This window comes from Gopherus flavomarginatus, chromosome 10 (assembly GCF_025201925.1).
Source record: "Gopherus flavomarginatus isolate rGopFla2 chromosome 10, rGopFla2.mat.asm, whole genome shotgun sequence".
NCBI lineage: Eukaryota > Metazoa > Chordata > Testudines > Testudinidae > Gopherus > Gopherus flavomarginatus.
This window is the reverse complement of record NC_066626.1, coordinates 9054607-9075830: the sequence shown is the minus strand read 5'-3', so window position 1 is coordinate 9075830 and position 21224 is coordinate 9054607. Positions and strand designations below refer to the sequence as shown.

At 45.8% G+C, this 21224-nt stretch overlaps 1 protein-coding gene across 5 annotated transcripts in view; it reads right to left on the bottom strand.

Moving 5' to 3' along the window:
• Window positions 1–21224, bottom strand: part of PCBP3 (poly(rC) binding protein 3) — a 92256-nt gene that overhangs the window by 43033 nt on the left and 27999 nt on the right. For 3 of the 5 annotated variants that reach the window (XM_050916564.1, XM_050916566.1, XM_050916565.1), the window contains exons 5-8: window positions 20594–20710; window positions 11920–12051; window positions 11287–11415; window positions 8353–8496 (exon numbers count right to left, since the gene is read on the bottom strand). In XM_050916564.1, the coding sequence (XP_050772521.1) occupies window positions 8353–8496; window positions 11287–11415; window positions 11920–12051; window positions 20594–20710 (522 nt within the window). The remainder of the gene's footprint in view (window positions 1–8352; window positions 8497–11286; window positions 11416–11919; window positions 12052–20593; window positions 20711–21224) is intronic. The other 2 variants (XM_050916568.1, XM_050916569.1) reach the window with 1 other exon arrangement.

The window sequence follows — 21224 nt, the reverse complement described above, 5'->3', positions numbered from 1 at the left end:
CTGTTAAAACCGCTCCTCTCACCACTCTTGTCAGCACTGTTTTTTTGGACTGGCCACTATAAAGCACTCAGCACCCCAAACTGCTGGCATTACACAATGAGCATGAGTCTCTGCTTGAAATGATTTCTGTCACAGGGAGCAGCGCTGCCCACTAAGCAGCTCCAGAGCCCTCACTTAACAATACACAATTATAGCAAATGTATATATGAGTCCCCAAGTGCCCCTCTTTGGATTACAGGATCCTCATTTAGAGGTCAGCACTGGGATGTTGCTGCAGAATTGCTGCACAGTTCTTACACCCAATGCACTAATTGCCCTGAAGATTTTTGAACAGTGGCACGCTTGGGAAGCTGTATAAATACATAGCAGCAGCTTGCTAGCTTGAAAATCCCTTGTCATGTGACCACCTCCAATCTCTCCAGTGTTAATCTGATTAAATAATTCTAAGGTTATGAGTAGGGCCCTACCAAATTCACAGTCCATTTTTATCAATTTCTCGGCCAGAGGGTTTTTTAATTGGTTAATTTCACTATTTTCACTTTTTACATCTGAAATTTCACAGTGTTGTAATCAGTGGGTCTGATCCTGCCATTCCAGAGCTTCCATGCAAGGGAAGGACAAGTCCTGACCCTTCGCAGCCCAGCAGGGACTCACATCTAAGATCCGCCCCCTGCCCCCAGCTGGGGTGCTTCCAGGAGCATGGGGATATTGGACCAGCTCCACAAGTCTCCTCCACCTGCAGGAACCTCTGGGGATGGAGTTTCCTGCAGCAGAGGGAGGCACCCTAAGGTGAGTCTGATCTCCCCCTGAGAACAAGAGCGGCCGTGCAGGGGAAAGACAAGTCCTCTCCCTCCCTAGCCCAGCCAGGACTTGCAGCTAGGAGCCCCCTAATTGAGGCACTCCCAGCAGCAAGGGGGAGATCAGATTTCACAGGGAAGGGCTTATTTCACAGTCTGTGACACATTTTTCAGGGTTGTGAAATTGGTAGGACCCTAGTTCCGAGGTTGCAGGAAGGGGTGCCATGTTGGGTGATCAGAAAGCTACTGTGTTTGCACCGAAGAGGATCTATGTAGTTGGCACTACCATACCACAGAGGCTGAGACTGAGGGCTTGTCTACACTTATGGCACTGCAACCATGCCACTGCAGTGCTGAGTCATGATGCTACCTATGCTGATGGGAGAGCTTCTCCTGTCGGGACAAGTACTCCACCTCCCCGAGAGGGGGTAACCGGGTCACTGGGAGTTAGGTTAGTGTTTTCCAAACCCCCGAGCGATGTTGTTATACTGACATAAGTTTGCAGTGTAGACCAGGGCTGGGAGGACACAACTATGGAAACATTTGAGTGGAAAGCAAATTAATGTATTCATCCCTGGATTCCATGGTATGCCATGAAACACATATCACATGTGGTTCTTAGGGGTTACACTATCCATCTGTTCCATGTGTGTATCATAGAAGTTCCTCCTAGGAGTCGATGGGCATTCCACATGCTGTGGAACTGAGACCATTACAAGTCAGACAGGGAGGCATTTAGGCTACATCTATGCTGCAATTGTGGAGGGAGAAGGTAGACATACCTGCACTAGCTTTAATGTAGCTAACTCACTAAAAATAGCAGTAACGACATGGCAGCATGGGCTGTACAAGCCGGCTTGGTCTCCTTGGGTACGTATTGTCATTGCTAGCCTCCACTGAAGCCCCTGTCATGGCGTCCTTTTTAGCTTGCTAGCCAGATGAAAGCTAGTGCAAGTACTTCTGCCCGCGTCTTAAACCATACCATGCCACACAGACCGATCCTTAGAGAGAGTGTGGGCTGTGGGTTTGAATTTATTTCTGAGAACTTTTTTCTTTTATCTAGAGACCATCCTCTCATGATAGTCCAACTTGAATTTAGAAGTTGCACAGCTGAACAGACAACACAACTGCAAGCCTGAGTCACCTCTAACGACCAGCCTGATCCCTCAGGGACCGGCCATCCAACAGGAGCTCAGCAACCTCATGTTAGGGCTGGGCCCTAGCTCTTTAACAGCTTGCACCCTAATTGATAGAGCTAAACGGCTTTGTACTGACATCCCACAAACGTCGCCATCACTTAATAGACAGCAGATATTTGGGAAGCCAGTATTAACCAGGGCTCTGAATTTGCCAGCTTGCTGGTACACTTATGGCTGGAGCATGAGATGTGCGCAGAATATACCATCTGTAAAGGGCACCAACTACGTCCCTTTCCCCCCTGTACATGGCCTATACTCCTACCCAGAACTGATCATTCTGAACCCACATCCTAACAGTGCCGATATAGTGTCCTTCCTCCAGACAGAATTTCCATCTGTCAGTGGGAGTTTAGCCAGAGGAAGGCTTCCACTGGCAGAACTGAATCCTTTAGTCATATTCATCTACCCTACAAAACACTATGGCTGGGATTTGCAAAGCCACATAAGAGATTTGGACATCCAATTTCTCTTGCAGTTAGTGGGAACAGGACATCCAAACCCCACGTGTGGCATTGAAAATCTCAGCCCATAGACATGCTAACACTACAAAGCAGGGTATTTAGAGAAAGAAAAAGAATTCAGTCCAGGATCTGTGGCTGGTGTAGGGAAAAGGGGGCTATGGAAATGTCTCTGTCCTTAGTACTGACTTCAACAGACAGTGATTTCCCCCTCCTGGCCACTACAGATGAATTGTCTCTATCCATTGTCCAAAAGGGACATAACAAAAATCACCGAAACAGCACCATTGTGCAGAGTGAGTGTGATTTCCTTCTCAGGTCTGACAAAGGGTTTGCTGAGCCCTGCAGCTCAGCACCATGGAAGAGTTTGTTTAGAAATGAACATTCAAATCAGTGAAAGAATGGCCTGTAATGTGTAGAATTAGCAATGAAAGGCCCAATTCTGTTTTACATCATTGATGGTGTAAGTGGCTCAGAATCAGACCCTAAAACCTTCAGTTATTTAGGTGTTTGTGATGTCACCATTAGCTTTTGCAGGGGTAACGCAAAATCCTGCTCTCGGGTCTTAGAAAGTGAGAAATATTTTGTTTAAAATTATAAAATGTCCAATATTTATACACTTTTAATCTGTACATACATTATGTAACTACATTAGGGTGAAAAGTACCCCATGCAGAGATGCAGCAAAAGTCCAGGGTGCCATTTATGTCTCACTTATACCCTCAAAATAGCACATAAGTGGCATTTAAGTGGCATGTAGGCCTTGTGGTGGCTCTCTACATTGTGGTGAATTTCACCCGCTGTAATTCAGGGTTTGGTGTTTCCTAGGTATCTTGTCTCTTCAGCAAAGTTTTGCACCAATTCTTTAACATACTCTTTTTATCACTTTGAAAACAAGCATTATTGTCTGCCAACAGCTGTCAAATAGATGTCCCAGTGCTAAGGGGTTTATTAGGTAGTGATACATATCTGATCAATTCAAACATTTTTCAGATGATTCCACAATAAATGGCATAAAGGATGAATAACACTTTGTAAAGGGAGAGTAAAGACAGTAAAGAAGCGGAAAGTCTTGTAACCTTTGAAAAGTTACATCAGTCTTTGCAAACAACAAGCTGTTTGGCTCAGTCATATCCTCAGCTTGGTGGGGTGAAGATCAATAACAAGTGTAGAGAAATCGGACACAAAAGCCAGTTCAGTGTCTTCTCGCCATGAAAAATTCTATTCTCTGATTCTTAGAACATTGACAAAGATAAGGTGGGTGGGGTAATATCTTTTACTCGTATTATACATGTCCACAGTCCCCAAAGGGTTAAATTCCCATTGCCAAATCTTTCACTCCCTGGGCTGTATTCACACAGGGTATAGTAATAGAAAGGAAAACAGATTGAGGATGTTCTCTAAATTGTTCAATTTTTCCTTTAAATTTCCATTTGATATTTTGCTTTAATTTTTTTTAATGGTCGGGCTCTGAACATAGCTCATTAGTGTACTCGCTTGTCAGCTCCTAATTACAAATCCGGTCCAAAAGGATCAGTAATATACGTATTTATTTCCAATGGGGACTCGGTAACGAGAGATGTCAAAATGAAAAGTGGTGCAATAAGCATAACATTAAATAACGTCTAAAATAAGCAGTCCAACCTCTTGAGGCTATTCTGTGATATCTTTCGATGATTACATACAGAATTAGCCACAGATAGGACGGTGTCCTGGACAGATGCAAATCAACTTTCTTAAAGAATAAATTGGATACAGTAGTTGTTTTCAAAAGGTCAACAATTCCCAACAGAGACTTTAGAGATATATTCAATCCAAAGCACATGGGAAAACCACAGAGGGCTAATTCTAAGAAAACACTGATATTTTAATGGGAACCGCTGTAAATATATTTGAAAATACTGGAGTTTTACTACAAGTCAAAAAATGCACCTAGAGTTGATCTACATGCAAATTCCCATCCCCCCATGGACCTGGTCCACACTGTAGTTTTCTCAAACACCTCCCTTGTGCTGCCATGTGGCATACCAGTGACCCAAAGGGACACATTGCTTGGAGTCCTCCATTGCTTTGACGCTGGAGATCTCATGCAATCAGTCAGGTGTGGGGCCTTCCCTCCCCTGGAGAGACAGGGCACATGGCCTAAACTGTGCCATCTGCATAGAGGACCGGGATCTGTGTGTGACTCCTGGAAGAGCCACGTTGCCAGGGCTCAGAGGTGGGGGTGGCTCTTGGAAGCATGGAGGGGGAAGCTGTGCATTAGTTTCTGAAGATGCAGTGTGCACTAACCTGAACTACCTTGGTGCTGGGGAGCAGTGGAATCTGCATGGCCCAGCCAGCCCCTAGCCCTGATCCCTGCTAACCCATAGAGCCTTCCTTTGCACAGTCCCTACAGAGGGGCTCCCAAAGGATCCAGAGCATGTAGTGGAAGTGGCACTCCCCTCGTCCCCTTCTCCCCATCCAGGATCAGAGCTACCAAGTTCTGCTCAACTCCATGGGTGACATGTCGCACCAGAAACAGTCACTGACTCCCCTCAGGGTACCCCAGGGCCACTCTGGTAAGGAGGCAGGAGCACTCCCTCTCTGCACAGGAGGTTGGGTCAGGCAGATGCACGAGCAGCTGGGGCATGGGAAGTCAGAAGTGACTGGGGATCCTGGAAAAGTCAGTGGGGTCCAGAGCATTTCAGGGAGTCAGGGTTGGAGTGTGGCAGACTTGGTTCACGCAGTCATTGCGAGTGGGGTGGAGAGAAAGCACTGGCGGAGCCTGAGGCTGGTGGGGGTTGCTGGTGGGATGGGAGACCCTGAGACTGTTGGGGATGGAACAGTCTGAAGTGGAGAGCAGGGAGAGCCTCAGCAGTTGGTGGGATTGCTGGTGGGGGGCAGCCTGAGGCTGTTGGAGGATTGTTGGGGGGATGGAACAGCCTGAGGTGCGTGGGGTGTGGCAGAGCCTCAGGCAGTTGGAGGGTTGTTGGGGGGATGGAACAGCCTGAGGTGGGTGGAGTGTGGCAGAGCCTCAGGCAGTTGGAGGGTTGTTGGGGGGATGGAACAGCCTGAGGTGGGTGGGGTGTGGCAGAGCCTCAGGCAGTTGGAGGGTTGTTGGGGGGATGGAACAGCCTGAGGTGGGGGTGTGTGGTGTGGCAGAGCCTCAGGCAGTTGGGGGGATTGTTGGGGAAGAGATGGGGGGCAGTACCTGTGCCAGGAACTGTAGCTGGGGATGCTGAGCTGGAGACTGCCTGTGGGGGTGAGGTTACATGGGAGTGTGGCACTGAACGCCTAACACCCCTCAACCCTGCTGTATACAAGGGGAGATCTGAGGCAGCTGGGGGCATTTTTCTGCATACATTTGTTCTTCCAGTCCCAGGACAGGGCACTTGCCCCTTTCTGAGGCAGAGCCCTTACAACTAATGGCTTCTTATGCAGAGTAGCTAAGGAATTTTTCTTTATACAGCCAATGAGGATTCCTGATCTCCAGCGCCCCACTTCTTCCCTTGAAATAAACCTCTGCTCAAGATACCAGAAATTTAACAGCAGGGGGAAGTTCCTTCCATCTTACTCTCCCTTTTGAGAAGATACAGTTCACTCCACAGCTGGACCTAAAGCTCTTCTGCAGGACTGCTGCTCAGAGGACACTGATACACTCGATTTAGCAAGATTTTGGCGACGGGTTAAAAAGTCAGATGCTAAGTCTGCATTCTGCTGTGTGTCTTTATCATGTGCACCCATACTTGATTTGCATTTCTGCTAGCAATTATGGGCTGGGAGAACAACATGCTTTACACCGGGTTGCCTTGGAAGGCACATAGATGTTTAGCTACCACAAAGATACAAATTGGCTACTAATGTCCATTTTTCCAAGGGCACACACTGGAGTGGCTCCATTTTTGAGCATCTAAATGGACAGAACTGGGGCCTCACTTCAAGGACTCTCTGGAAGTCAATGGTCCCTGTAGGTGCTCGTCCCTTCTGAAAATCAGGCTTGAGTGTTTCAAATTGGGCACTCACTCACTGAGGCACCCAAAAGGATGTTTTGGGAAATTTTGGGCACATATTTTTCTGTTTGTTATCATTGTGGTTTGAAGGGAAATTACTGGAGACTGGGAGAATTCCCATCCTAATTTACTTCTTAGATACAACAATGATGAGTCCTATAGAAAACAATTAGAGACAATTAGATTGGACAGATGACATAAGTGTAATTCATATCATTGCAAGCTGGACCCAGAACTTCAGAATATGGCTACCTACACATCTGAAAATGCCCTGAGCACTTAAGCACTCTCTCTACAAATTGCTAGGGTTTAATTCAGATTGGTTTTATAAGGCAGTTGCAAACCAATTTCAGGGTTTCCATCCAGAGGTTTGCATTGGTTTTATTAAACTGATTTTTAAATGACTTCAGTTGAACTGGTGCAACAAGGTATACAGAGCAGCCCCCTCAAGCCAGCTCCAGCCCTAACGAATGATGTGTAATAAATATGGCAATGTAGGTCTCGTAGGGGACTCGCTGACAGTCACTTCCCTCATTGAGGAGTAATGAGAAATCACAACGCTACAGGAGAGATGGGGATGCTAACATTTACTTCATATTTTATATCAGTTTTTAAAATTCATGTAATTCTTGATCTGTGTTTGATTTTTAAAAATGTGCATTGATTATCTTAAGCAAAAAGCAGTGCCAGCAACCAAGAATTCAGACGCTCTGCAAATCTCCAGCAAGCCAATGTGGGCGAGTGCCACGAAAGGCACTAGTCACTACGGAAAAGAAAGGGCAGATTCACTTTCAAAGGGTTATTATAAACACATTCAACGTTCCTTAACTGTGGGCCAAACTCTGCCCTGATTTACAGGCAGTAAAGCTAGTGCAATATTGCCTGTTATTTTTCAGTCTCTCCATTAAAAACAATGGTGATTATGTAGTAACAAACTTTACTGGCACAGCATTAGCTCCCACTAACGGTGTAAAAACTGTGCAACACTTCCCTGTATTGTGGGCTTTAATAAAAGGCCCAACTCAGGCAAAACTTTAATGCGAGGTTTGTGTAAATAAGGACTTAGGACCCACTTAGGACCCAAGGAGCTGAGTTTTCTCTGGGAAGCGCTGAGCACCCTAGCTCCAAGTCCAGTCCTACTGCTACCAAAGTGATATTTAACTGGGACGGTATGAAACTTTCTGAGTGAAATTGAAAACACTAGAAGTGAGAAAGCTTTTGGATTCCTCTGAGAAAATATTAACTGGCCTATCTCACTAGAAAATGGGAAAACGTCAGTGAAAACAGCTTCCTTTTTATGCATCAAAGGTGAAATGTTGCTCAAAACTGAGCAGAATATAGGAAAAATAAAGTTAAGGTTCCAGCAAAGGTGGGGCTGCAGCAGAAACATGCCAAAGTGTGATGTTTTACATCACAAGTGGTATTTTAACTGTGTGTAAGCATCCCAAACAAACTAGTGAAAAGCGTTCCCATTCCTCACAGCCCTTGCCTCACAGCATGAAGGGATCGATCCTGCAAGGTGCTCAGTCCTCCGAGACAAACCCAGCACAGCACTTCACCATGTGCTGAATATGCATGTGCTAAGGTTCTTTCCTGGATCAGGACTATAGTGCCCAGCACCCTACCTTGCAGACTCAAACCCAAATGTGCCTGCTAAGAATGTTCAGTTGTTTCCTAGAATGCAAGACAGCATGTAAGCGGGTTGTAAAATTCACTTCTGTTCCCAGCAATTTGGCTGGAGGAAGAATTTTTCATACTCTCCTCCCATGGATGGAGCAACTAAGCCAGGTATTCAGGAAAATTAACCAAGAGCAGTTTAGCAAAGAGCTTTCAGTCCAGCTGCTTTGGTACAATATGAATGGGATGAAACCATGCAAGTGAGAAGGCGAGAAAACCTGAGTGCACTAACAGGCAGCGGCTGGTGCTGCAGTAAAAGGCTGAGGTTGGCAGTGGAGGCCGCAAGCGGGTCGGCTCTTACCTGACCACCTGCAAAAATGACAGGGGTGGAGGCGGGCTTTGGGCGATAGGGAATGGTGGCACCTTTCGGTGGGGACTAGGAAAAGGGACAAGGAGAGGGAGAGAGAACATTAGAACAGCTTTCCTGAAACATCAGTAAAAAGAAAGTTAGAAAGCAACCAACCCAACACAGGTCATGGACACCACAAGGCACACAAATTCTATTAGATTGTCCTTGTCCCGCAGAGATTCCTTCAATAACTTTAACAGAAACGTTGGGACTGGGCAAATATCATTTCCAAGTGATAGGAGACAAGGGAAATAGTCATATGAACGGGGGGGAAGTCCTTAAATTAAATGAGATGAGGCTTCTCAGCAATTCCTTTTCCTACGGGCTTTACTCCAATGAACCTTCTCGGCTTAATCTATTTCACTCTCCTATATTCGTCACCATACACACTGTATATACTTATTTCTCTGCTAATCTACATTCAAAATTACCAGGCTTTTGTGCAGGAGAGACCATTCTAGCAGCAACACCCTTGAACTCTCATTGAAGACACATGTATCTGGAGACAAGTGGCAATAGCAGGATGTGCTGGCTATGGGATACGCAGTGGGGCTGCTAGGGAGATAACTCGTTAGGAATACATATAGAGAAGTTTTCTTCATATCGCAGCCTTTGTTACCATCATCAAGCTATGCTGTACATATCAACAGCTGATTACAGCATTGCATCGGTGATGTCAAGTGTTGGATATGATGCTGTGGCACTAGTATAGAGCACCGCACGCTATAAGTGTGTTGGAGGGAAATTAGAAAGAGTGAGAAGATTGTACAACAGATTGACCATCTTTGTCTTCTCCACTTAAAAAAATACTTTATCGTTTCCTCCAATGCAGATAGACCACCAGTGCTGCTGGTCCTGCTTTTAATCTTATGAACCTTGCAACCATTGCAAGGTCTTTGAGGCAGAGACTGTCTGGTTACTATATATCCATACAGGACAGTGCAGGACTTTAGTGGAATGGGGCCTGCTATATGGTGCAGTGGTAGCAATAATAATAATAAAGAACACACACAGGGCAGCTCACAAACTATTGTCCCACAAAGGCTTGGAAATTACCCTGCCTCTCCAATGATCTCTATATTTTAGAAGAGAAGCATTTTATTATAAACCTGAAAATAAGAAATTATGTTTATTACACTCGCTGGTAAGTGATTTCCTTGTTTCCTGGTTTAGAAAGGAAATAGCATACAGCTATTGTGACCCCTTTCTGTGATGTTACTGTACTGATGAAAGGGATCACGCTGGGGGCATGGAAGATTCAAGTCCTTGGCTTATCTACAGAACAGGGACAGCACAAGCAGCAATTGTGCAAGCTGCACACACACACACAAACTCCAACAATGTGCTGGTGGAGCAAGTGAGCAGTGACTGAAGAGTCACCATGTAGCCACATGCCATTGGGAGGGTTCTCCACACACACACCCTCTGTCTTTTCATCCTGCCACAAGTCAATGCCATTTGCCAATTCAGTCTCCTGCTTCAGCCTGACCTGTTTGTTGTGAAGGCAGTGCAAGAGCTGTATTCTGTGACTATTGCTCCTAATAGTGTTTGTGACAGGTGTATGCCGAGTTCCGTCTGAGAACCAAATCATTGTTAATGCATGAAAGAAATCTTGCGAAAGCCTCTTCCTATGAGATTTCAGACCAAAATGTTTGGATTCGTATCCATTATTGTTTGTATTATATACAATACATATTTACAGGTAATTATAGTTTATATCTATAATTGTAATTACACACAAAACTACTATCTGCAGAATGCACGGCACATAAAATCAATATGAGTATTAAGAACCTTACAATAAATATTAACACACAGAAAAACTGTGTGATCAAATCCCCGAAATGAACTACAGTATTTTAAGGCTCTAAATTCACAAGTCTGCTTTCTCTCATACTGCATTAACAACACAGGAAAAATGAGAATTTCACTGGTTAAGTAACAGAAAGGTGACAGGATTGTAGTGAAAGTCATTGTAAAGCTTTACAAAAAATATCAATACTTCAGCTCAGAGACCTATCTCCCATTTTGACTCAGGCTTCCCATTTGCCTCTACTGCCATAATGGGCACTGAATTCTGCATCTCCAAACAGGTACCTAGTGCTGCAAACCTGTCCATCACTCATGCAGCCCTGCCTGTGATTACTGCTGCTCCAAACCCACCTCTGCCAAAATCCTTCTCCGAACCTCCTCCCTCTCTCAGTTTCCCTTGCTAAGAACTCCCCAGATTCCAGTGTGCAGAAGGCTGATTCCTGCCTTTCCTCACATACTAAATACAGTGACCATATCGCTCCGGTCCTCAGACAGTACCACTGCCCCATTCATTTCAGGATCCAGTTCAAAATGATCTTCCTAGTTTTTCAAACGGACTGGTTCCAGCTCATGTCACAGGTCTTATTTCTCTCTATACCCTTCCCACTCCCCTTGCTTTTCTAGCACTAAGCCATCTGGGTGTGGCCGCACAAGCTCTCCGGCCTAAGGGAGAGAGCCTATGGCCTCCTAATTTCAAAAGCAACCTTCTTGTGACTCTACTGCTGACTGCCCCACCATCTCATTTGAAATCGCAAGAGAAAACATCGTATTTCACTGATCAGTTAAGTTAGAGTTCAGCCCCAGACTCCATAACTAGTAAATTAACAGAGTGCATGGCTGGCCAAGAACATATTATGAGGATTTTAAAATAGAGGTACCAGGAAACATCTATGATCCAGTAACTGAGGGTGAACAACAACATCAATAGCTATTCCAGGGTTTTCACTGTAGTTTGGTTGTTGATAGCTTTTCCTAATACTTTACCCCCATTGTTACAGACTGTACCTCCAGCATCACCACACAGATCTGTTTGACACACTGGATAATTGCATCGGGGGTCCCCGAAATTGTCACTGCCCGCTCTGTGGAGTTGGGCAGCATGTCCCCCGCCACTTGAACCTGAGCACCTGTTGACTGGAGAAAGCAGGAAGAGGGAGAGAGAGAGAGAGAGGAAGAATAGCAAAGTTGAATGTGCAGCATCTGTAACAATGAAAACACCTAATTGTCCCTTTCTTTGTAGCCAGCAGCAACTTCAGTGCGCGCGTGTTTCAGTGCATTAGACCCTGGTTAAGAATGGCTTGCTTTGCAAATATTACATGACAATCACCCTCCCTCCTCTTGCCACGTCATGTACACAGTGAATATGTCAGTCTTCAAGGCCTGTAGAAGTCAAATGTAATGCCATGCCAGTGCTGGCAGAAGCCCGAGTCAGTTACATGCTGGGATCCTTAGGAAATCAAAAGTCCCAGTTTAACATTTCTGAATCAGCTGCTGGTGGCAGGCATTTTGCTGGAGGTGACACCATTTGTGAAGCTGGCTGCATGTGGCTGCAAAGTCAGTTTCCATTCTCACTTGAGTTAAATGTAGCTTTTAAACGGTGCTCTTACAACTGAGGTTTAAGAAAAGGGTCTGCCTTACCTCCCTGATTTCCTTAATCTTGGAGCCTCCTTTGCCAATCAGTGACCCACACTGGCTAGCAGGCACGACCAACCTCAGTGTTACTGGTGGTTTACTGGTAGCAGTGCTGTTACTCATTGAGTTGATTATATCCTTGGGAAAGAGAAAAATAAAACTGCCTTTATTATTCTGCCATACACACTCTATCCCAACTGGTGAAAACATACAAGGAAGGGCACAGCTTAACCTTCCCTTAAATTGCACATAGAATCATATCGTGCTGTCAGGAACCAAAAGCACTGTCAGTCAACTATTTCCATAGCTCATAATTATCTATCTTAGGTGTCTGTCTGATGCCAGTCACTGCTCTACACCCGTAGCTGTCCACAGACAGTACCTCCCAGTTAGGTGCAGCCATTTGTGATACCTTCTTGACAAATATCTAAGGCATTTCTATTTCTGATGGGTTAATCTGGTGCTTAGGAAAATGAGAAAAAGACAGTATTGATATTATTCATGTAAATCATAGAATCATAGGACTGGAAGGGACCCTGAGAGTTCATCCAGTCCAATCCCCTGCACTCATGGCAGGACTAAGTATTATCCAAGGGTGGGCAAACTTTTTGGCCTGAGGGCCACATCTGGATATGGAAATTGCATGGTGGGCCATGAACGCTCACTAAATTGGGGGTTGGGCTCTGGGATGGGGCCAGAAATGAGAAGTTCAGGGTGCGGGAGGGGGTTCTGGGCTAGGGCAAGGGGTTGGGGTGTCGGGGGTAAGGCTCCAGCTGGGGATGCAGGCTCTGTGGTGCAGGGAGAGGCTGGGACTGAGGGGTTCAGAGGGCAGGACGGGGGATCAGGACTGGTGCAGGGGTTGGGGCATGGGAAGCGGTCAGGGTTGCAGGCTCCGGGCAGCGCTTACCTCAAGCAGCTCCTAGAAGCAGCAGCATGTCCCCCCTCCGGCTCCTACACAGAGATGCAGCCAGGTGGCACTGTGCACTGCCCCATCTGCAGGCACTGCCCTTGCAGCTCCCATTGGCCGTGGTGGCTGGCCAATAGGAGCTGTCGGAGCCACACGGAGCCATGGTATGGATGGAGCAGGGCAAGCCCTGACTCCACTCCTCAGCTGGAGTGCCGGAGTGGGGCAAGCCCCAGACGCTGCTCCCCAGCAGGAGCTCAAGGGTCTTATTAAAACATCTGAAGGGCTGGACGCGGTCCCCAGGCTGTAGTTTGCCCACCCCGATCTAGACCATCTCTGATAGGTGTTTGTCCAACCTGCTCTTAAAAACCTGCAGTAATGGAGATTCCACAACCTCCCTGGGCAATATATTCCAGTGCTTAACCACCCTGACAGTTAGGAAGTTTTTCCTAATGTCCAACCTAAACCTCCCTTGCTGCAATTTAAGCCCATTGCTTCTTGTCCTATCCTCAGAGGTTAAGAAGAACAATTTTTCTCCCTCATCATTGTAACAACCTTTTATGTACTTGAAAACTATTATCACGTCCCTCTTCAGTCTTCTCTTTTCCAGACTAAACAAACCCAGTTTTTTCAATCTTCTTCTCTGGACTTTCTCCAATTTGTCCACAGCTCTCCTGAAATGTGGTGCCCAGAACTGGACACAATACTCCAGTTGAGGCCTAATCAGCATGGAGTAGAGCGGAAGAATTACTTCTCATGTTTTGCTTATAATACTCCTGCTAATACATCCCAGAATGATGTTTGCTCTTTTTGCAACAGCATTACACTGCTGACTCATATTTAGCTATGATCCCCAGATCCCTTTCCGCAGTGCTCCTTCCTACACAGTCATTTCCCATTTTGTATGTGTGCAACTGATCGTTCCTTCATAAGTGAAGTACTTTGCATTCGTCCTTATTGTATTGTATCCTATTTACTTGAAACCATTTCTCCAGTTTGTCCAGATCATTTTGAATTTTAATTCTGTCCTCTAAAGCACTTGCAACCCCTCCCCGCTTGGTATCATCCACAAACTTTATAAGTGTGCTCTCTATGTCATTCTCTAAATCACAGGTGGGCAAACTTTTTGGCCCGAGGGTCACACTGGGGTTTTGCAATGGTATGGAAGGCCGGATAGGGAAGGTTGTGCCTCCCCAAACAGCCTGGCCCCTGCCCCCTATACGCCCCCCCCACTTCCCGCCCCCTGACTGTCCCCTATACGCCCCCCCACTTCCCGCCCCCTGACTGTCCCCCTCAGAGCCCCCAACCCAACCAACTCTCCCTGCTCCTTGTCCCCTGACCGCCCCCTCCCAAGACCGTCCCCCCAGGACCTCACCCCCTATCCAACCCACCCCTGCTCCCTGTCACCTGACTGCCCCAACCCCTATCCACACCCCCGCCTCCTGACAGGCCCCCCGGGACTCACACACCTATTCAACCACCCCCCGTTCCCTGGCCCTGACCTCCCCCCCAGAACCTCCACCTCATCCAACCGCCTCCTGCTCCCTGACCTCTGACTGCCCTCCAGGACCTCCTGCCCCTTATCCAAACTCCCCCCACTCTCCACCCCCTTACCATGCTGCTCAGAGCGGCAGGCCTGGAAAGCCGAGGAGGTGGGCGGGCACAAGCCGTGCAGCCCGGCAGGAGCGGAGGGCCAGAGTGCTCCCCAAGTGGCAGCGTGGCTGCAGGGGAGGGGAGACAGCAGGGGAGGGGCCAGGGGTTAGCCTCCCTGGCCAGGAGCTCAGAGGCCAGGCAGGACAGTCCCGCGGGCCGAATGTGGCCCACAGGCCATAGTTTGCCCACCTCTGATCTAAATCACTGATGAAGATATTGAACAGAACTGAACCCAAAACTGATCCCTGTGGGACTCCACTTGTTATGCCCTTCCAGCACGACTGTGAACCACTGATAACTACTCTCCAGGAACGGTTTTCCTACCAATTTTGCACCTACCTTATGATAGCTCCATCTAGGTTGCATTTCCCTAGTTTGTTTATGAGCAGGTCATGTGAGACAGTACCAAAAGCTTTACTAACGTCAAGATGTACCACATCTACCGCTTCCCCCCTATCCACCAGGCTTGTTACCCTGTCAAAGAAAGCTATCAGGTTGGTTTGACATGATTTGGTTTTTACAAATCCATGCTGGGATTGTTACTTATCACCTTATTATCTTCTAGATGTTTGCAGACTGATTGCTTAATTATTTCTCAATTATCTTTCCTGGTACAGAAGTTAAGCTGACTAGTCTGTAATTCCCCAGGTTGTTCTTATTTCCCTTTTTATAGATGGGCAGTATATTTGCCCTTTTCCAGTCTTCTGGAGTCTCTCCCATCTTCCATGACTTTTCAAAGATAATCACTAGTGGCTCCGATATCTCCTCAGTCAGCTCCTTGAGTATTCTAGGATGCATTTAATCAGGCCTTGGTGACTTGAAGACATCTAATTTGTCTAAGTAATTTTTAATTTGTTCTTTCCCTATTTTAGCCTCTGATCCTGCCTGATTTTCACTGGCATTCACTATGTTAGAGTCCAATCACCACCAACTTTCTTCATGAAAACTGAAAATGCTCTAAAAGTTCCCTCAATAAAGCTCTGACCCAGCACCTCAATCCCTATCCGGAGCACTCGCAAAGCTGCTTTGGGAAATCTTGGGGCCATTTAGCTCACTCCTCACGAATTGTAGTGTTCAAATATCATGTGAGCTGACTCCTTTTTAAAGTGTGTGAAAAGTCCATGCAAGTTTTAAAATATTCCAATTAATGGAAGTGCAGTGTTCACATAGACTGAAAAGCCACCTGCATGACGATGAACTAAGTTACTTTGGAACAAATTCACAAATTCCAAACCCAGAAAAGACCATTATCATCATCTAGTCTGACCACCTGTATAACACAGGCCACAGACGTGCCCCAAAATAATTCCTTTTGTACTAGAGTAGATCTTTTAAAAAATTAAAGTTGCCAGTGATGAAGCATTCAGCACAGGCCTTGGTAAATTGTTCCAACAGTTAAATTATTATTATTGTTACAAATTTACAACTTATTTCCAGTCTGAATTTGTCTAGCTTCAACTTCCAGCCATTGGGTTATTTTATAACTTTGTCTACTAGGTTGAAGAGCCCATTTTCAAATATTTCTTCCCCATGTAGATACCTATAGACCATGATAAAGTCAACCCTTCCATTTCTCTTTGTTAAACTAAATAGACAGAGCTCCTTGTGTTTATCACTATACGACACATTATACAATACTTTAATCATTCTTATGGCTCTTCTCTGACCTCTCTCCAATTTATCAACATCCTTCCTGAATTGTGGGCACCAGACCTGGGCACAGGATTCCGGCAGCAGTTGCACCAGTGCCAAATACAGAAGTAAAATAACCTCTCTGTTCCTACTTGAGATTCCCCTGTTTATGCATTCAAGGATTGCATTAGTCCTTTTGGCCACATCATCACACTGAGAGCTCATGTTCAGCTGATTATCAACCATGACCGTCAAATCTTTTTCAGAGTCTCTGCTTCCCAGGATAGAGTCTTTCCTCATGTAAGACTCGTGTGACTCTATGATTTTTGTTGAGAGATATATATGCACTTATTCCTGTGTATTTAGGCCACATTTTCTCAAACTCACACTGTGTCTCATAAAAATAAAGTTCAAGATCTTCCAGGGCCATGAGATGAAACTCAACCCTTTCCTAGCTAGAGATGTAAATATTGAGTGGAAGGTTTTCTGTTGAACACTAGTTGGGAGTGAAGGCATATGTAGGCTGATAGAAGCCTGAGATAGATTTTAAGAGTCTGCTCTGATAACATTTAAGTATAAGCATAAGTAGAGTAATCATCTTTGTGAGAACAAGAAAAGATAAAGTAATGAAAAATCTAGAAAAGATTGGTTTGAGCTAATACAACACCTGTACTGATAGGGGAATTAACATGGAAATGAGAGACTAATACATATAAGAAAAAGTAACAAAAAATTATAAATAAGTTTGTGTAACAAAGGGAGGTTGAAGCTGTATAGTACCAAGCCCTGACACAGGGACCATCTGACTGGGATTTTTCTAGTAACCATTTTTACATTAGCACAGAGCTCTGTCATGCAAAATATGTGCATTTCTATATGCAAATGTTAGCAAAAGTGGTGCCAAATTTCAGACAGACAATGGATGGGGTGGAAGAGGAAGAAATTTGGTGGCCTGAGAAGGGAAAGAGAAAGAGGAAGAAAGATCAAAGAGATGATATAGGAACAGTATTAGGAGTTGGGGTATTGGGAACCTCCACATGGAATCATATAGATATCACAGTATTGTGGGAAGAAAACCTGAAAATGAGACTTAAATTACAAAACCTGTTAACAAAGTTACACAAACAACAGAATGGGGGTATAGGGGAGGATTTAAAGGCTGTTCGGGATGCTAGGATAACAGGACAGCTGTTATGGAAAGAGGAAGCAGCAATCAACTAAATGGGAAAAATCATGAACCATCCTCATATATCAAAGGCATGATATAGTATGGCATAAGGTATGGCAGCTTCCTAATAGTGGAGCTACCGGTAGGAATAAAGGAAACTCAAAGAGGGGAAGTGCCTGGGTTCAGGCAAATAAGATGCTAGACAGAAATAAAGGGAGTAGATTGGTGCAAGGTTAGGTGCTACTCAAGGGTCTGTTATGCTGAGAAAAGGTGCAAGCTTGATGAACCATGGATCCTTCCTCTGGTGCTAGCAGTGCCAGTGGCCCGAGGGCCAAGTGAGGCATTAAAAGTTATAGTGTCCAGTCCACAGATATGTTGGAACCTTCCGTGACAGATTACATCTCAAAGGAACATGTCACTCATCCTCAGACACTGGACAGGATGGGTGGGGGAGTCTGGAAAGCCCCAGATACCTCACATTGTTCCAAAAGGCATGGTACCTGGTTGTGTTGTTGTGATGTACTGCAGAGTGCATTGCTGGCAGAGGGTTCATCTTGGATGAAGAAATCTGGAATTGCACAGTATGGCTGAGGCAAGGAGGACAAGGTCAGCCAAGGTTGCAAGGGCTGGAGAAGGCAAATATTGTATAAGCTCATGGGCTGGACACTTCCAGTATGGGACACAAACATGCTGTTATGACTGGCCAATCTTCTGGCCAAGAAATTTTACCTGAATAGGGGACAAGATAATTTTTCCATTTCCCCAGCATGAGATCCACAGGGTATCAGCTGATGCTCATCTGATTGGTGCTGCCCTCGACTGCATGATAAAGCTAAGCTGAGTCATACCATCACTGCACTGAAATGTGCAGGCTTTAATGAGCAGAGGCCCAGAACATTTGTTGACCTTAAGACAAGAGAGTTGAAATATTCAGAGCGACTTAGATACACTGGGAAATGTCCCATGGCGGGAGTTAGTATATAATATTGGGGAACATCCACGGATACATATGATATCAATGGACTTCACAATTGCACAAGCCATACTAGTAGGGGTGTTAATTGCATTGATCTGGAAGGTTAGGAGGCAGTTGGGAAAGAGAAGAGATGTATATGAAATACAGGATTAGATGAAGCCTTAGAAAGGCTTCTTTGGCTTCACGGTGGGGAGTGTTGGGAGCAAAGGCATATGTAGGCCTGACAGAAGCCTGCTGAGGATTTTAAGAGACTGTGTTTAACAGCATAAACATAAGTAGAACCGCATATGTGTGAGAAATTGCAAAGCAATCATGTTTATGAGAACAAGATAAGATAAAATCACTAAAAAGCTAGAAAAGATTGGTTTGAACTAACACGACACCTGTACTGACGGAGGAGGACAATTGACATGGAAATGAGAGGCTGAAACATATGAGACAAGATAACAAAAAGTTATGAATAATTTGCATAACAAAGGGAGATGGAAGCTGTATTGTCCGGTGCTGGTGGCAACTGTGATGAGATCATCCTAATGAGCTTCCTACTTGTAAGTAACTGACCACTACTTGCTGAATGTTTTCCCGTAATAACTATTTGCTAGATCTATCTGTTGAGTAAGTGAACCTCAATGGAACGATTTGTATCGAGTGTACAGATACCTCCTTCCTATTCCCATCAGCATGACAAGGGCTGTCTTGAGGAGCTGTAACCAGGAAGCACGAGGGCACTGATTCAGGGGTGGAATTTGCCTCTCTTCCCACAAGACTGCATGGGAATCCTTACACTTGACAGAAAGACGATGGGCAAAGACTGAATTACACGTGAGGCAAGACCTGAAGGAGATCACCTGCTGAAAAAGTCAGAGACAGCGACCGTGTAATATACAGGGATGGTATCTCCTCCAGCACACACCACCTGTGAACTCTGTTTCCTCACAGTCAGTTTTACCAAGGAGTAAAGCTTTTGCTTTTCTCACCCTCCTTGGAGAGACCACTCCTTGTGCCATCAATGCTCACAGCTCTGTGTAATGCACAAAGCCCTCTATTGCAGGGGGATTCTGTGGCTGTATTTTTCATCTGTTGAGCACAAATGTAGTGAAGGGGTGTGGTCCAGTGGATAGTACCCTGCCCCGGGATTCCTACCCTGGCTCTGCCACTGGCTGACTTTGGGCAAGTTACTGTATTGCCTTATGCCTCAGTTTCCCCATCTGTAGAGTGGGGATAATGATACTGATCTCCTTTATAAAGTGCTGTGAGATCTACTGATGAAAAGTGCTGGGTATTCAGAAAAGCACTGTACTGGGAGGTGCAGAAACGGATTTTCCCACTCAGGAACAGGTGCAGGATCCATGCTGGCCTATCCCACACCACGCCATCCAGACAGCTCAACCTTGGCCAGGAGGGACAAGCTCTACAAATAAGTACTTCTGTTTCTAATCCTGCCCATTTCGGTTCTTGGTCTCTCTGCTGAAACTACCTGAAACCATGCCAATTAGTGACCTTCACCTTGCGCGAGGGCTACCCCCTTCTCCACTAAGATATGGACAAATCTCACTCTCAGGGCTGGAATGAACCTGTTGCCAGCATGTCAGACTCCAGAACAAGAACAGAAGCAGGGCCACTCTGTATCTCCCAGCACGAGGTGGCTCTGCATGGACTCGTTCACTCCAGCTCCTGACCAGTGGATCACCTCTTCAATGGATTTTGGCATCCCTCAGTGATTTTCCTCCCTCCAGCCCTGCTCCACCACCTCTGTTCCCCACATATGTGTGCACACACACACACACACGCACATACACACACACACACACATACAGACACACATGCACGCCCCCCCTCAGCTCTCCCCTTCCCCGCTCTGCCTCACCTTTCCATCTCCCCTGCTTCCCAAGCTCTCTGGCCCTCTTCCCAGGTCCGTCTGGTAGTATTCCCTGATACAGCACCGCCACTGACATCACAGCCATTGGCTCCTCACAGCAGCAGCCAGAGGGTGCACAGCAAGAGGCTGCAGCGGCAGCCTCAGAAAGCTTTTCCGCCCCGCCTCACTATTTGATGCTCCGGCCTGGAAACTTTTTCCTGTTCCCCCATCCCCAGCCTGAGGTGACAGCTGTGTCCTGACATTACATCACAGCCTTGTAACCCTTAGCTGTGACAATGTCATGTAATGCTACATCATAACAGTGAGCTGTAGGCACAGCAGCATGATAAACTTGTGTGCACTGACCCACAATTTCCACCAGACTTCAGTGGTCTTGGCAGCATTAGGGATGGTCCCCCAGCTCTGGAACTTTGTCAAAAATTGGCTCACCAGGTCTTCTTCTGCAAAGCAGCGTGTGTGTTTCCTCACCTCCTCAAATTTGTAAGCAATCATGGCAAAAGCCTTGAAGATGGCATCTGTGGGGCCTGTGATGGTCACAATTCTTTCCGGACAGTTCCCCTCAGAGATGTTGATTCTTGCTCCACTCTAGAAAGAAAAGAAAAACCTCTCCTCAGCCCTTTAAAAAGCCCATCAACCTGCATGGCCACACACTGAACCATAGCTGGCTACTGACCTAGAGAAACAGGCTAGAGGTTCACCAATAACCTCAGCTCCTGCAATCTGACCAGTGTGTAAGTAAAGCCCTGCGCCCACAGGGACTGCTGGAGGCTCCTCTCCAATGTAAAGGTATGCTGGCAGGGGCCAGGTTCATTTAAAAAACAAACCAACCTTTTATACGAACGCGACAACCAATCAGTACACAAAAGCACAAAGTGCTCGGACAATGAACTTGTAAGGCAAATTAATGGTTCAGGTGAATCTCCACTGAAGTTAATGGGACCTTTCCTGAGTATGGCATGAATAAAAACTGACAAAGGGTCTCCAGCCATAGTCTACATTTTTATTTTATGCAGCTTGCTTAAATTTCTTGAATAATGGCTCAATGGTCTTTAGTACTGAGCACATAACTAATTGCACGTTTTCTCAGAGAAAATATCTG